The following is a 15,443-nucleotide window of genomic DNA, read 5'->3' as shown; positions in this document are numbered from 1 at the left end:
TGTGTGCATAGGAATGAGCAATGAGGGTGCCCATAGGTTTGCTGGGCAGTTCCATGGGGATTTGGCTGTAAAGACATTTAGAAGGGCACCATCAGATGACCTGGACTTAAAGGGAAGGAAATGAGGGGTGAGAGGAATCGCAGTGTGGCAGGAAGGATGGGGCTAGCCAGGGGAAAAGGGGAGACTGGAAAAAGGAGCCAAAATTGAGAGCAGTGCTTAAATAGCACAACCAGCAGCTGGTGGCTGCAGGAGGCGGCGGTGGGAGCCCCTGGGAGGCAGAGCCTGCTCGGGTGTTCTGTCCTAGTTCAGAGACCCGTCCCAGCGCTGTGCCTGTGTGTCCTTGCACCACCTGGGTTGGATGCCATCAGGGCAGCACTGCCAGCTCGGCCGGGTTCTTCCATCGCTCCCACGGCCAGCAGCTCCGTGTCGTGGCCCTGTAGCCCACAGCTGGGCTCCAGGCTCGAGCTGTGTGTCTCGGAGCCCTCCGATGGCCGAGGCGCTGCTTTGCAGCCTGGCCCGGCGCCTCCCCGCAGCCCTCGGGCTCAGCGTGTCCCTGCAGCCAGCAGAGGGCGGCCGGGGGCCGTGCTCACCATATCCCCACCGTGTCCCTTCGGGGGCGGATCGGCGCAGAGCCTCGATTCAAGGCTCCCAAAGCAGGTCGCTCGGGTCCTGGCCATATCCGGGGTTGGAGGTCCCAAAGAATGGACTTCCTTGTTGGGTTTGACGGGCAAATACGTTTCCTGGCGCCCCCAGGACCGCACCTGGCTCGGGGTCCCTCTGAGCAGAGCTGGGTCCCAACATCCCCCCAATGGGATCAGCCTGAGCCCCTTCCCCTGCACGGGGGGTGGGCACAGCCCCAGCACCTCCCACCACCACACACACATTAATTAAAAGTAATTATTTTTCAAAATATTTTTTATTTTATTTCAATACTGACATTACAAAAAAAAAAAAAAAAATTACATTAAAAAAAAAAAAAAACGAAAACAAAAAGAAACCCCAAAAACACTATAAAACATTCAGGTCTCATTGAAACTGAGAAAAACAAAGCAGCTTGCATCTGTGTGCTGACCTGTCTTCTCGCTCCATCAGTGTCCACCAGTTTTCTGTACGCTGAACTCCAGGGGGGTCAGTGAAGGGAAAAGGGGGTCGCGCCCCAACCTGGAGTCAGAACTGGTTGATTAAATTAAGTAGTGCTTTAGTAATGCAAGTGCTCTATCCCCATGCCCACGGGCTGTCCTCCTGCCGTGACGCTGTACAGCTTTCACCTCCTGCCTCAAGGCAGTGATTTCCCTTCACACAAAGGTGCCCTGGGAAGCTCCTTGGTGCCCCCCGGGCAGACGCGGAGCTGCAGTGTTGGAGGAGCCCGGCTGAGCCCCCAGGGGGAAAACAACCCGTCAGGAGGCAGTTGGCCAAGGAAGGTAAGAAATACAAAAATTCTCCTGATGGAAATCGGAAGTTTTTTTAAAAAAATACAGCATTTGGAAACCAAACCACCAAGCGGCTGCCTCAGCTCCTCAGCTCCACCAAACACGCAGAAATTCCTCCTGGATTAAAAATATATACACGTCGTTGCTCTACCTATCGAAATCCCTAAGGCTGAACTGCAGCACCACTCAAACCACAGCTCTGCTCACGCTCGGCTCTTCTCCTGCACCCGGTCTTGTGCTACACACATCCCCCACTCTCACAGGCAGGTTGTTGGGATGGCTGAGCTGCTCCCCAGCAAAGGGGTCAACCACTCCAGGAAACCCAAAACGGGCAGAAAAAAACCCTTACGGAGTTACCTAACGAGCTAAATATATGTATTAAAAAATAAAGCAGCGATGCAAACTCAACACATCTGAAGAAGAAAGCTCCCAGCTCCCGGGGGGGGGCTGGAAGGGACCGTCCCCACTGCTCTGAGCTCCGTCCATTGGCACAGCTGACACTCGGTGGTGGTGGTGGCACAGAGAGGGGACCGCAGTAGGATCGATTGGGTGCTGTGGTCCCAGGTTAGAAACGGTCCGGTAGGAGCGGCCCCTGCACCGTACGCGCTCAGGACGTTTCCTTGGCACCTCGGTACGGCGGGACCTCGAACAGCAGCAAGTATCAAAGAAGGGAAGAGAAATCTAACACGGAGGGATGCGAGATCCCACAAAGTCCTATTTACACTGCTCTGAGCTCCCTACGATCCCACCCTCCGGTCAGAAAGTTGGCTTGAAAAGCGGGTGACACAAAAAACCACAAAGTGATGCACATCCCCAAGTCGCAGCCCGCGCCGAGCGCTTCTGCACGGCAGCAAAGCCGGACCTCTGAAAAAACAAAAACAGGCGGCAGCTGGGAGGGAGGTGAGGGCAGGAGAATGTCCTGCCACTGCAGTACAAAATGGGCTGAGAGGGACGGGGGTGGGTGGGACAGATGGGAGTTTGGGGAAGAAAAAAGTGGGTTTTTTGCATTTGAAAGTGCTCTGGCACCTCTGCTCTGTGTGAGCCAGATGCTGCAGCACGTGCATTTGGAGTATTGCTGCTTGGAGGAGAGTCCCCAGGGCTCTAGGAGCACGGGAGGTGCTGCTTGAGGATCTGTCTCGTCTGGGGAGCTATTCTGTCCGGGAAGCGGATTTTGAACTCCACGATCAAGTCTCCTCGCTGGCTGGGGGCCTTGGGGAAAGGCAGCCCCTCCCCACGCAGTCTCTTCACTGTGCCTGGCTTGATGATGTCGTTGCAGGGCAGCGGGATCACCCTCCCGTCAATGGTGGGAATGTTCACGGTGCAGCCACATAGGGCCTGCAGGGATACAAAGGGGAGACACACCGTCAGCCAGCCCCATAACTGCATTATGAGAGTCCTGAGCCCCCCATCCCTGCTCCTCCCCGCAGCACCACCAATGACCAACAACAAGCAGCCTAAATTTAGCCCCTCACCACCTGACTGGGGAGCTGGGATGGGAATAGGGGCAGCCGAAAACCCAGCTGAGCTCATCGGATGCCTCTGCGGTCCATCAGCTGTCGCTGCATGGAGCCTGGGGTTATCTATAGCACAGCCCAGGGGCACATGGCACAGCATGGCCACGGCACCTCGCTTTCCTGGAAGCTGGGGCCGCTCGATGGGTGATGGCATCACGCCGCTGCCCCACGGTTATTTTTACACCTTGGTGGCCCAAGAAGGAAGAGGCTGCGAGGCAGGACCTGAAAACGCAGCTGTGAGGAGGGTGACCCCAATGGGCCCCGCATCCCCGCCACAGGGAGGTCCCTTCTTTCTCCATTCCCCCCACGGCAAAGCCAAGAGGTGATTTAAAGCCACCATTCCCTCCCTAGAACTGGGTGCTGCCTACTGCAGGAGCCGGCAGCAGCCGCAAACCAGCCTGCATGAGCAAGCCACGTGACGTGGGAATGCAGCAAGAAAATCCTTGTGTCCTTAAATAACTCAGACAGCTCTGCTGTACACGTGGGCAGCAGTGTCTCCAGGCTTTCAGCAAGGAGAGAGGCTGCAGAGAGATACTTCTGGAAGGGGAGGACTCCTATGGCTGGTCCCGCTCTGCACACAAAGCACTTGTCCACCCCCATCCCCAAAAGACGCCCAAAGGGAAGTAGGGGCGGATGCTCAGCAGCTGCGCACTCTGAAAAAGCTTCCAGTGCCATCACAACAGGAGGCACTGCCAGGAACAGCTCTTCCATTGGTCTCTGTGCTGCTGGGGCTCTGCAGCAAAGCCAACACAGCACCATCCATGCTGGGCTTGGATCTGGGGCTGAGGAGGCAGGAGGCTGCAGCCCAGTTTCTGGTTGGATATTAGGAAGCATTTCTCCCACAGTGAGCATTTGAGATGGAAACGGGGTGGGAGAAACGTGGCTAGGATGTTTGTATCCAACCCACAGAAGGACAGGGGGCTGATGGAGCAGAGCCCTGCCAGGCTCCCACCATGGATGCTGCCCCCAGCACCATTCTTACCCTGCAAAAGCAGAGGGGTGGGAGCAGAAGCAGGCGGGAACAGCACATACAGACAGGATCTCAGTGTTTCCTTCCGAGAGCCAAGATAGAAGAGTCTGAGGCGATCACTCCTCCACCGTATGTTCCTATTTTTTATCCTTCTGGCCCAACTTTGCTGCCGTGTAAGAAACTGGTTGTTCAGGCAACACAAGAGCCCAAAGCAGGGCGAGATGCAGCGCGTGCAGCCACGGGAGCTGCCCTGCATCCTAGAAAGCGTCTCAGTTTCTGTCTGAGTATGAAACCGGCGTGGGTTTGAAGTCTGAGCCGCGAGCGCTGAGCTCTATCTGGGTCAGAGGCAGCCCTGCTCTGCTGGTGGCGGGGGGAGCTGCTGGGCACTCCAAGGAAGGTGATGTCAGGTGAAGGATGCTGGGGTTGTGCTGCTCCCATCTCCCTGAGAGCCCATCAGTGCTGGGAGGCTGAAGGGCTGACAGTGATGTCACTCCTCCCCCCTTGGCCACCCACTGTAAGGATGAAGAGCACAAGAAAAGCACTAGCAGCTATGGCTGCAGGCTCAGGTGATGAAGAGGTTGTGCTGAGATTTGCTCCATCACACTCTGAGATGATGGCATATGGAGTTGGGGAGCTCCTGGCACCTGCTCATGTTCTACAGCTCTTAAGCTGCTGCTTCTCACAGAAGATGGAAGCAGCACTGCACTGCCCTGCAGGCGTTGGGCTGAGGGTGGCAGCCAGGCCAGCAGCTCCCCAGCACGTTTGGTCTGCAGCGAGGCTGTGCAGAGAGCAGGAAGTCCAGCTCAAAGAGATGAGGAATTTGCCTGGACCAGCAGTTTCCAGCAGTGTCTCTTTGTGACTGCATCAAGCAAAGCAAATGCCAACACATGCCCCGTTCATGGGCAGCTGGAGGGAGAACACAGATGTCCTGCAGGCAGGAGCCAGGCAGTTTCTGGGCCCACTGCTCCAAGGGCAGCACTGAGCGCAGCTCTGCCCTCCTGGACTAACAGGAGGGGCATGGGGACAGCCAGACTGGGGTTAATTTTAACAGATATGGGAATGCACAGAAGGAAGCATCTGAGATACATGCAGGATCCCATAAACGAGGCAGCCTCTGCCAAGTATTTCTAGAGAGGCCAGTCGCCGCAGGAATAACCTCTGTTTGAATCCCTTCTGCACCAGGAAGTAAAATCAGCTCCCATCCTATGGGTGAATATGAGATGAGCTCGCTTCAGAGCACCCAGCTCTGCCTGGCCCATGGTGCTCCCTTGGCCCCAGGACAGCCAGTGTCAGCCTGTGCCATCACAGAGCTCTCAGCTTGCTGGCACACTCAGCAGCTCACGTTTCCCTGCCTCAGGTCTGGCCCATTGAGCTGATTTCTATTAAATGCTACTGAATTTCAGAACATAAACCTGTCTTCAAAGAAAAAAAAAGAAAAAAAGAAGCAGCTCATTAAGAAGACAGACAGCGTCTACAGTCTGAAAGGAACAGCAAATGGCAGCTGCCAGAATCATCAAAGTTAAATGCAGCTGCCAGCTGCGATCTATTAAAAAGTAGTTAGCAGCAGCAAACGCACATCTTGTACTGAGGTGAGCTCCCCTTCCTTTCCCATCTCCACATGGTTTGCTGCTCTGGTGCAGTGGGTCTGGGTCCCACTGTGACCTGCAGGACTGATGGCACATGGGTGTGCTGCATTTTGCTCATTGCTTATTTTGCCCAGTGTTCAGGCAAGGAAGAACCACAAAAAAGAGACTCCAAAAAATAACAAAAAACCACCCAAACGAAACAGTTTGGGCTGAAGCAGTACTCAGCAAGAATGAGGCATGACCCTGCCTCCTGACCAGGCGAGAAGGCATCCATCAGCATGTGGGACAGCAAAGCCACAGCTGACTGGCTGTGAGAACAGGCAGGCATCAGACTTCTATCAGCAAATTTGGGTTCTCCCCGTTCCTACAGAGCACCTGAGCTCTCATCCACATATGAATACTCTACTCTGCAATAGAAGGGTAAGACACATGGGCAAGGGAGAAAAAGGGTCTGCTCCAGGAGCATGATATGCTCAGCAGAGACTGCAGTACCCATATCCTACACCCTGCATAGTGGCTGAACAGCTCTCCAAAACCAAGCATTGGTCTCTCATGCCCTACCTGGTCCCCCACCAGCACAGGATGAGGACTGGCTCCCATCCTGGTTCACGTGCCACAGCCCTGTGCCATTTCCCACTGACACCCACCTCTTTAAGACTGATGTTTGCGGTGTAGACCACATTTGTCCCATCCCTCTTGAAGTGCGAGTGAGGCTTGTCCTTGAGGATGAAGACGATGTCAGCAGGGATGTTGTCTGGGGTGGCGTCTCCTTCTTTGGGGAATGTGATTTTGGTTCCCTCCTTCCAACCCCGTTTGATGACAATGTTGAGGATCTTATCCTCAGTCCGCATGGTCCGGCCATCAGGGTTGAGCCTTCTGCGGGTGATCTTCATCCTCTTGGTGGAGCCGTGGTAGATCTCTTCCAGGGACACCTTGAGCTCATGGATGACAGGCGGGTCTTGGACCTTCCTCCGCGTGTGCAGGGACTCCTGGTGCCGTCGGTGAACCCCATTGATGCCGTTGAAGCCGAACCGGCCGAAGGCACTGAAAGGATCATCATCATCATCGATATCCATATCTTCCTGGTCAAAGCCGTTGAACAGCCGGGAGCGGCTGCTGGCAAAGAAGATATCGAAAGGGTTGGAGCCTCCGAAGAAAGACGCAAAAGTGGCGTGGGGGTCTCCATGGAACGTGTAGTGGAAAGTGTTCCCTGAGCCACCTGAGGAGCCACCTCCAGTCTTAAGACCTAGAAGAGAATGGGGAAAACAAAACATTAATGCTCCCTGCCGGGAGAAAACCAGCCAAAGAAACCCTGTGCATTACAGGAGACTAAGAATCCCACCATCAGCCCCACTGAGCTGCAGGTGTAACAGATTTGCTGTGGTCAGTGCTCTGGGTCCTCCACATTTAGTCATGGATATTCAGTTAAAGATCTCACAAAACCCACCTTAGGTGAGTAATGTTACCCAAGGTGAACTGCACTGACAGCAGTACCACAGGTAATCCCTAGGGGTCACACCAACAAGATGCCTCTGGGAGCCCATTTTTGACCAGGGAAGGGTTAACACAAGCCAAGCTCAAGAGCTATTTTCAGGGCACACTGGTGACAGTAAAGAACTATTTCTGATGTGCTGTTGTTGTGCCAGTACCATCCTCACTGCTGGCAGCAGGAGGGAAAAGAAACCCAGAAGGGACATGCTCTGACTGCTGAATTTACCCTGCTGGATGGTGGAAGACTTTTTCTTCTCCTCACACCCTCCCTAGCAGGGATCTCTTTTGCCCAGCTGGGCTCTCAGCTTCCTCATGGGGTACAGAGCTCTTCTTCCTTTTGCCCTGCCCTGCTGCAGGAAGGAGGGAACAGTGGTAAAGTTGACATTGGGGTGAGGCTGGTGCCACAGGGGCCCACCCCATTCCATGGGGCCCAGAAGACTCTCCAAACACTGACACCTGGATCACATTGATGCAAGCTATAGCTCAGTTACTGTCTCAGATGAGCAATGGAAGACATTATTTCCCAGCCCCAGCGATGGGGCACTCTCTGCCTGGGGGGAAGGATCCCAAATGGAAGTGTCCTGTTGCATGACTATGGGCAGAAACTGAGCTACTAACCAGGGAACTCCAGGAATAACTCAGTGGCTACCAGCCACGTGGAAATCCAAACCCTGCTCTTGCACATGCAGAGAGCCCAGAGATGCTCAGCAGCACAGAGCAGAGGGGAGATGACTGAATCTGCTTGGGGCCACCAGCACTGCTCACTGAAGGCACTTGGTGCTGCTGGTGCTTGAGCTCTGTGGAGCAGGTGCTGGGATTTCTGCAGGCAACCCCATGCCCCCTAAAGGCTGAGCCTACTGCTGCTTCTGTTTTGGGTAACTCAGCCCCAGATCTGTCTATGGGGCCAGAGACAGTGAGGTACAACCAGCCCCGAGCCTCACTGCCATGCCGGGCTGTTCCCCCACAACTATCTTCTTCTGCACTACTAAACTCACTCTTACTTCAGTTGCCCCTGCTGACAGACTCTGTCCCTGGACTGTGCAGCCAGCAGCTTTCACCTTTACGCAGTTGCTTTAATCCCACGATGCCCATCAAAGGCAAAGGCAGGGTCTGATTTCAGCAGTGCCTCCAAGGAAATGCTACTTTCTCCCTTGAGAAAGCTGCTTCTAATTTTAAACGGCAGCAAATCACCACAGCTCTGTGCATCCCCTGTGGCAGTGACATAAATAACGGGCTGAGTAACGCCTATAGGCAGCACACTGCCAGGCAGAGATTTCCCAGAGCTTCACCCAAGGTTTGCTCGGATAAACCTGGAAGGATCTTCCCCAGGTCTGCTCTCACATCCCGCCTGCTGACAGCTTTTGGGACCTCGGGCCACTTCTTCGCAGAGCTCCTCAGCTTCTCATTTAAGTTTCGGACACTTCTCATTCCCCAGCATCTCAGGAGTGGGTATAATCCCCATTGGTCAGGAGTAGAGCTCTATCCCCTCTCAGATCTTGCCCTCCTAAGGCTGCATGGCACAGAGCCTGCTTGCTCCATGCCTGCTGGGAGAGACACAGGGCTGACAAAAGGATCTCTGCTGTCCCAAAAGCAGGTGCACCTGTTTGCTGGGCCCCCAGGAGGGGCTGCACCTTCCACTGAGCACAGTGGACCTGCTGCTCTTTTCAGCACCCAAGTTCCCAGCTGATTAATGCTGATGCTATTCGGTGCTCTCCTCACCCTCAGCAAATGGGGTTGCAGGCTTCCATATTCGACTAATAAGGCTGTGTGTGGTGGAGCTGCTCTCCTCCTCCATGCCAACCGGGAGACAACAGCAGCCGCTTGGTTTCAAAACAAAAAAACCTATTACTTAAATTGGGAAAAGCTTTGAATCATGTAGGTCAGCCTGTCCCGGGGTGAAAAGTGGGACTGGCAGCGCGCAAACAGGGAACCTGTGGGGGACATCCAGACAAAGAGAGCAGTGCTGTGATGGAAATTTAGGTCGAGGAAAGGGCTGCTCTAGCACCGTCCCAGCACACGAGCTCCATTCTCCTCCATCACCTCAGCATTCACCTTTTTGGGGCGGCACTGCCAAGCACCAGGAGCCATCTCTGTGGCTGGGGAGCAGGGAAATGGGTCAGGACGTTATTTCTGGCAGCACAGAAAAGCAGGGGTTGTGGAGCAGTGACTCTCCTCACTTCAACTCCCAGCAAACTCCGCTTGGAAGTACTGCAAATTGGGCTTTAGCACCCCATTTCACCCATACCAACCTCCTCAGCAGCCTGGGACACCTCTGTGCCCCCACGCAGTCCCCTTACCTTCCTCCCCGTACTGGTCGTACACAGCTCGCTTCTTGGGGTCACTCAGCACATCGTAAGCCTCCGCGATCTCCTTGAATTTCTCCTCAGCGTTGGGGTCTTTATTCTTATCGGGGTGATACTTGAGGGCCATTTTCCGGTACGCTTTCTTGATTTCATCCTCGTTGGCTCCGGACTGGATGCCCAAAATCTTGTAGTAGTCCTTCCCCATGACGGTGGCGACGCTGCCAGGTGCTGAGTACTTATTCCTGAAAGCAGAAAGACGGCACTCTGTAAGGTGAGCACAGTGCTGGGACACAGCGGGAGGTGGGATCAGCACCGACTTATGGCAGAGCCCCCCGCATCGTACCGTCCAGCAGCACCACTGCCACCCCAGCTCCAAGTTCTCCTCCCAGATGTGGCACAGGCAAAGCACAGGACGCGTTAATGTGGCACAGCCAGCGTGTCCCTTGGCTGCAGCTTCCCCTGCCCCATTGCCAAGGTGGGGATAGAAGGATCCATCCTGTGCGCTCCACTGGCTGGACAGGGAGCACTGCACGACGAGCAGGGTGCTTATAGGGGTGAGGACGAGGCTGTTGTAGGCGTGACAGGCTAAATACAGCTGTGCCCCCCCCACCCCCTTGCCTCGTGGATCTGCAGCCCCATACAGGGCACCAGCATGGCTGAGGGAGCAGCGGGGACTGCGCCGCCGCGCTCACCTTAGAGGAACTTCAAACATTTTGTTCTTGAAAGCAATTGGCATTCAGCTGGAGATAAGTGCTTCCAGCATGTCAGAGCTGTAATTTGTATTTAGCGCAGAGGGAATGAAGCCGTTAGACAGAAACATCTTGCGATGGTGGGAGGCTTTTTTCTTAAAAAAAAAAAAAATTAAATAAAATGCTTTCTAGCCTGACTTGCACTCCCTTGGAGTCTCCACGTAACCACTGCAGTAAGCCAGAATTATTAAGTGTTATAAGAGACGGTGAAATGCCATCGCAGCCTGACACGACGCGGTGAGGTCAGCGCAGGCAGTGGCTCCCTGCACTCACTTTCTCCATCATGTGGGAGGCTCAGGACCAAGCCATGCCTATACTAAGGCATTGAAAACCCAGCAGCCACAGCCCAAAGAGAAGGGGAGGCAGTTAATTCACTCCATAGGCACGCTAAGGGTACAATGAACCCAGCACAGTCATGGAAACTCGGGGAGCAGCCCAAGGAGCCATGAGGCCACGCTTCCCAAACAACATTTTCCATTGCCTCTCCCCATTTGGTTTCCCTGCTGAAGGCTCCTGTCCCTCCTAAACCATCCCACACCAGGTACTTTCTCCCTAGAATCAATCATTAGGGCTGGAAATGACCACTAAGATCACCAAGCCTAACCCCAATCCACCCCACCATGCCCACTGAGTGCATCCCTCAGAGCCACACTTCCACATTACTTAACAGCTCCAGGGGCAGTGACTCCACCAGCTCTCCAGGCAGCCTGTCCCAACACCTCACCACTCCTTCTGAAGAGAATTTTTTCCTAATATCCAACCTAATATCCTTGCTGTGTTCTTCCCCAGCCCTTGCCTTAGCCAACCCTCTGATGCTCAGTGCCCTCCACTAAGTGCTTGTGCTCACATCCCACTCCCTTCTCTAGACCCACGTTCTAATGCCACCCTTGCTCCTCTTGGGCAGCTCCAGCCCTTTGACATGTTTGTGCATCAGATGTCCATCTTCAGGGCCATCAGAGGTTCCCCTGTCCTTGCTCCAACCAGACCCAGTGGAGGTCTTGGGGGTTACCCTTTCTACAGCAGAGCAGGGGAGGCTGTTGTGCTTGCTGCCCACATCTGCAGGGCTGCACAATGACCCTGGCATCCGTGGCAATAGCTTGGACCCATTGGGTCCATCCACAGGGACATGGTTTATTGGGCACGGTGGTAATGAGATGATGGTTGGACTAGATGATCTTAGAGGTCTTTTTTCAACCTTAATGATTCTATGATTTTACCTTCCTCCAAACCACCATTTTTACCCCTCTGCTCCAGCCCCACAGTGTTACGTGGCGTCAGGTCTGGAGGATGGGACCAGACACCAAACTCTGCCCCATATGCCTGTGGGGCAGAATGGAGAGGCAGCGCAGAGCTATTGTTAGAGACATGAGAAGGCCTCTGGGGGCGTAAAGAGCATCCTACAGCATCTTCAGATCCCAGCTTCTAAATGCCAGCACGTTTCTGTACCAGCACAGCCCTCCAGCTTCTGCGCTAAGAGCCGCCAAGCCCACACAGCCATTACGAGATGCTCTACCCCGTGCCCACCACCATCTGCATCTGCTCTATGACTCCCAGCAGGAGCCTGTGACAAGGTGTGGGGGACGCAGTGGGTCCCCACAGGTGGCCCTAAAGGTTGTTTTGTGCCACGCTGCAGGAATAAAGCACTACCACAGCCTCACCCGGAGCATCGTGGCCAAACTCCTCACCCAGGGGCTGCAGCAGCCCACTGCCCCCATCCAGACCAGGTCACAGCCTCCAGACACACGGAAGCTCCTGGCCGAGATATCCCCTAAGGAAAACAGGCCACATGCAGCAAGGTCGAACAGCAGACCACACACAGACTGCTTCTACACCCCGAACAGCAGATTTCACCCAAATTGGTGCTCCCACAGACTCCAGAGTGACTCCTACAACCTTACAGCAAACCCTGCCCAAACCTCCTGCATGCACCGAGAGGTCTTTGGCTGGTGGGAGTCATGCCAGCCTCCATCCCACCCCCAGGCACTGCCGGCCCTTCTCCCAGCCCATGGGACGATGCACCCCGTGCCTCTCTCCCTGCTCACCCGCTGCTGCCGGGGGTGCCCAGACAGTGACCTGCCGGGTCCAGGCACGCTTGGGAGGCGAGCGTCACACGTGTGGTGGTAAAACACGACTCTGTCCCCGCACAGCCTCCCTCCCACCTCCCGGCATCAGCTGTGCCAAGCACAGCCCCGCGCTCCCCTTCTGCTCAATCATCCTTTGCTGCCTTCCCATTTAACCCTGTCGAGAGCAGGGGAAATCGCTGCTGAGATGGTGGGCGAGCAGCATTGAGACGGGCGAGGATTTCAGCATTTCAGATTTGCCTTCCAAGCTGGGACATGGCAGCAAAAGGCGCTGCGCTCAGACGAGCCAGGAGCAGAGCACTACACAGATAACCCCGCTCCCCCTGAACAAACAGGCAGCGAGACCTTTGTTCCAGCCCTGCACATGACATCAGACCGCGCAGCCCCAGGATGGGCAAGCAGCTGAATAGCGATCATTTGACGTAACCTCCCTGCTCTGCAGTCATGTAAGGGAACAAACCCACAATGAGAGCGGTCCCACTAAGATTTTCCATCCCAGACCGTAAGGTCATGGCGGGGTGATAAGCGGTGCCAGGGCACGGCGTGCGCTCCAACCACAGCCATTCTCACAAGACACACAAAGAGCCACTTACCGAAACTTCATAAACACATTCATGCTCCAAGCGCTCTTCCGTAAAGGCTCTAGTCTTATTTTAAACATCACCCCAAGGACAGCGGGCGCAGCGAGGATGCAGGCGTCAGTGCCAGAGCGTCCTCAGCATGGGGCGAGCGCAACGTCCTTTGTGTGCTGCCATCCCCTCCCCGCCGCCAAAACCCATCAATGAAGGCGCTCGGCAGGCAGTGATTTTCCTCTCATTGGTTTCTGTCGGATTGCTGGGGCTGAGAGGCACTGAGCTCCCAGATTCAGATACTCCTGCAGCAGGACTGCGTGCCCTGCCTGCTTCCCAGCCCTCAGCCGCCCCTTCCCCACCGCGGTCCCTAACCCCGGTGAGGGCAGGGAGTCCCCGCGCTCTGCAGAATGAATGGTGCGCTCCCTCCGTCAGCCTGCTGCACCCACAAAGGGAGGGAGAAAAGTAGGATGGCAGCGCTGCGCGAGGCGGGGAAAAGTGGTGGAGAGCTGGGTCCCCCGGGGTCCCCTCCCCAGGCACCCGCAGAACGGGTTCAGTGGACGCAGTCTCATTGGCAGCTGCAGCCCGAACGGCACAAAACCTCCTTGTGGGATCACCTTCACTGAGAAAAACTCACTGCCATCCCGTCCTCCCCCCTGCAGCCCAGAGTAACTTCGGAGCTGAGCATCCTTCTGCAGGTGTCCTGGGCACCGTGTCCCCATCTCAGGGATGAACCCCGCAGCCCCGAGGATGCATACCTCTCCGCGCGGCTCCAGAACAGCAGGATGGCCGGCATGGCAGCAACGGGGCAGGCAGACGAAGCCCAAGTTTGGTCAGGCAGCACAAGGGGAGCGCGGCGGCGGGGCAGGCAGAGCCACCCGTGCCCGTGCTGGCTGCCAGTCGCAGGGAAGCAGCCAGCGATGTCATGAGTACACGCAATGAATCATCCCTTCCCCAGGCCCCCACACGCACCGCCCGCTTTCCCCCGCCCCACCGCCAGCCCCCCCCAACCCCCTCCCCAACCTGGCACCCGCGTGGGGATGGGGTGAGCCCGCCCCTGTGCGTGGGGTGGGGGCTCAGCATCCACAGCGCTCCCATTGAGGGTCTCAACAGTTTTTATCCAGCCCCAAGGGGGTAATTTCATAGGAATAGGGTTGAGTCCCCTCCTCACCCCGTTCCCAGCCTCACTGGCACCCGCATCGGGATGGGGCTCCCCTCTATTTCCAGCCCCACCGGGATGCCATCAGATGCAAGGAGATAGGGTTCAGACCTCATTTCCCTCCCCACATGAGGTTCCCATCCGTACCCCTGCTAGATACCCTCACGAGTGGTTCACCCCTTTGTTCACCCCGAGTGAGCTCCCCACTCCCAGCCCATCTGTGGGGAAGGGGCTCAGCCTCCTCCCACACAGGGACCCCATACCCTGTCCCACTCTGGGAGCGTCTGCATTCGGATGGAGTTAACCCCCCATACGAGCTCCATCTGCGGCCCCCTCGGGGCACCCACCCTTGCCTGGGGGTGAGGCAACAAGCCCCCTCCATTCCCTCAGAGGGCCCCCATTCCAACACTGACAGCAGCATGGGGTCGGGGCTCAGCCACACAGTGACCCCATTTCCCACCCGATGGGGCTGCAGACCCCCCCCCATGACCCACGTGGAGTGGGATCCCCTCTGAGCGCGGCGAGGCGACCCCGACAGGGAATTGGGGCGGGGGGGGGGGGGTATGAAGGCAGAGTTAAAGGGTTAAATTAACCCTGTGCCGTCCCCACACCGTCACCCCATCTGGGGACATTTAACTCCTTCCTTGCCGGCTCCGTGTCAGCGCACTGTGACCCGGGGGGGGGAGGTCAGCCCGTCCCGCAACACCCGCTTCACTCCCCACGGGGGGTGTCACGGACTGACACCGTGGCGGTGCTCGGGGGTGGATGAAGCCCCTTCACCAGGCTGTCACCCCCTTCCCTGCCGCTCCCGGGACGCCCCATGACTCGCAGCGCGGGGGCACGGGCCCGTTCCTCCCACCCCAGGGCACAGCGCTGTCACACCCTCTGCGGGGCGGCGGCCCCCCACGGGGACACGCTGTCACCGCACGGGGCGGCGTTCAGGGCGGCGTCCGGCCCCATCCGCACGGTCCCGGCAGGACCAGAACCACCAGAACCACCGGAACCAGCAGGTCCGTCCCGGCGCCGCCGGCACTCACCGCTCGCAGTCCCGGGGCGCCGCGCACACACGCACACACTCCGCCGCCCCCGCTCCCGCCCCCACTGGCCGTGACGTCTGGGGAGTCCCGCCCGCGCTCTCTGAGAAAGAGAGGAGAGGGGGCGGTGCCAGCCCCGCCCCGCTGCCTCCTATTGGCTGCGCGAGACGTCAGTCCCGTCAAAACTTCGCGTTGATTGGTTTTCCCCTGAGGAGAAGGAGGGGAGAAGGGAGTGGGCGGAGTCGAGGCACCCCACCTCTCTATGGCTGCCGGTCATTGGACAGTTCAAGCAGACACTGCCCCTCCTGCGCGCTGTGATTGGACAAACGCTCCATGCGAGGCCCCGCCCCCTGTCGCCTTGCCGGGCGGTGTTGGAGCGCGGCGGGATGTCCTCCAGAACCTTCTGGAATGTGTGACGTCACGGGGGGCAGCAAGGCGCCCCACACAGCGCGCGTGGGGACGGGCCGCCGCCATCTTGGGGCCGGGCTGCGGCCTTGGGTGGGCATTGCGGTGCCTTGGTTCTGTGTCTTGTGTTGCATTGCGGTGCCTTGCAGTAC

The 15,443-nt window shown here is 56.8% G+C and overlaps 1 protein-coding gene across 5 annotated transcripts; it reads right to left on the bottom strand.

The window, feature by feature from the left end:
* Positions 1-2,428: 2,428 nt before the first annotated feature.
* DNAJB5 (DnaJ heat shock protein family (Hsp40) member B5) lies at positions 2,429-14,977 on the bottom strand. 5 transcript variants are annotated; one of them, XM_015848349.1, is made up of 4 exons: positions 14,890-14,977; positions 9,289-9,536; positions 6,148-6,746; positions 2,429-2,765 (listed from the first exon to the last, which is right to left on the bottom strand). In XM_015848349.1, the coding sequence occupies exons 2-4, from the start codon at positions 9,497-9,499 to the stop codon at positions 2,532-2,534; spliced, it is 1,044 nt and encodes a 347-aa protein (XP_015703835.1). In that variant the 5' UTR covers positions 9,500-9,536; positions 14,890-14,977; the 3' UTR covers positions 2,429-2,531. The 5 variants fall into 5 exon arrangements, with proteins under 5 accessions (XP_015703835.1, XP_015703834.1, XP_015703833.1 ...); XM_015848348.1 differs by lacking the exon at positions 14,890-14,977 and adding an exon at positions 13,452-13,636; XM_015848347.2 differs by lacking the exon at positions 14,890-14,977 and adding an exon at positions 12,718-13,407.
* Between the last annotated feature and the right edge of the window lie 466 nt (positions 14,978-15,443).

Source organism: Coturnix japonica, chromosome Z (genome assembly GCF_001577835.2).
Source record: "Coturnix japonica isolate 7356 chromosome Z, Coturnix japonica 2.1, whole genome shotgun sequence".
NCBI classification, from domain to species: Eukaryota; Metazoa; Chordata; class Aves; order Galliformes; family Phasianidae; genus Coturnix; species Coturnix japonica.
The sequence above is the reverse complement of the archived record's forward strand: the minus strand, read 5'-3'. Positions and strand labels throughout refer to the sequence as shown.

What these genes read in the sequence shown, in the direction of transcription:
- DNAJB5 (XM_015848347.2), bottom strand. Translation starts at nt 12,785, where the DNA reads ATGTTTAAAATAAGACTAGAGCCTTTACGGAAGAGCGCTTGGAGCATG. An exon ending in AATGTGTTTATGAAGTTTCG is followed by an intron (nt 9,537 to 12,717) that starts GTAAGTGGCTCT and finishes TTCTGCTTTCAG; the next exon opens with GAATAAGTACTCAGCACCTG. An exon ending in CAAACATCAGTCTTAAAGAG is followed by an intron (nt 2,766 to 6,147) that starts GTGGGTGTCAGT and finishes GTATCCCTGCAG; the next exon opens with GCCCTATGTGGCTGCACCGT.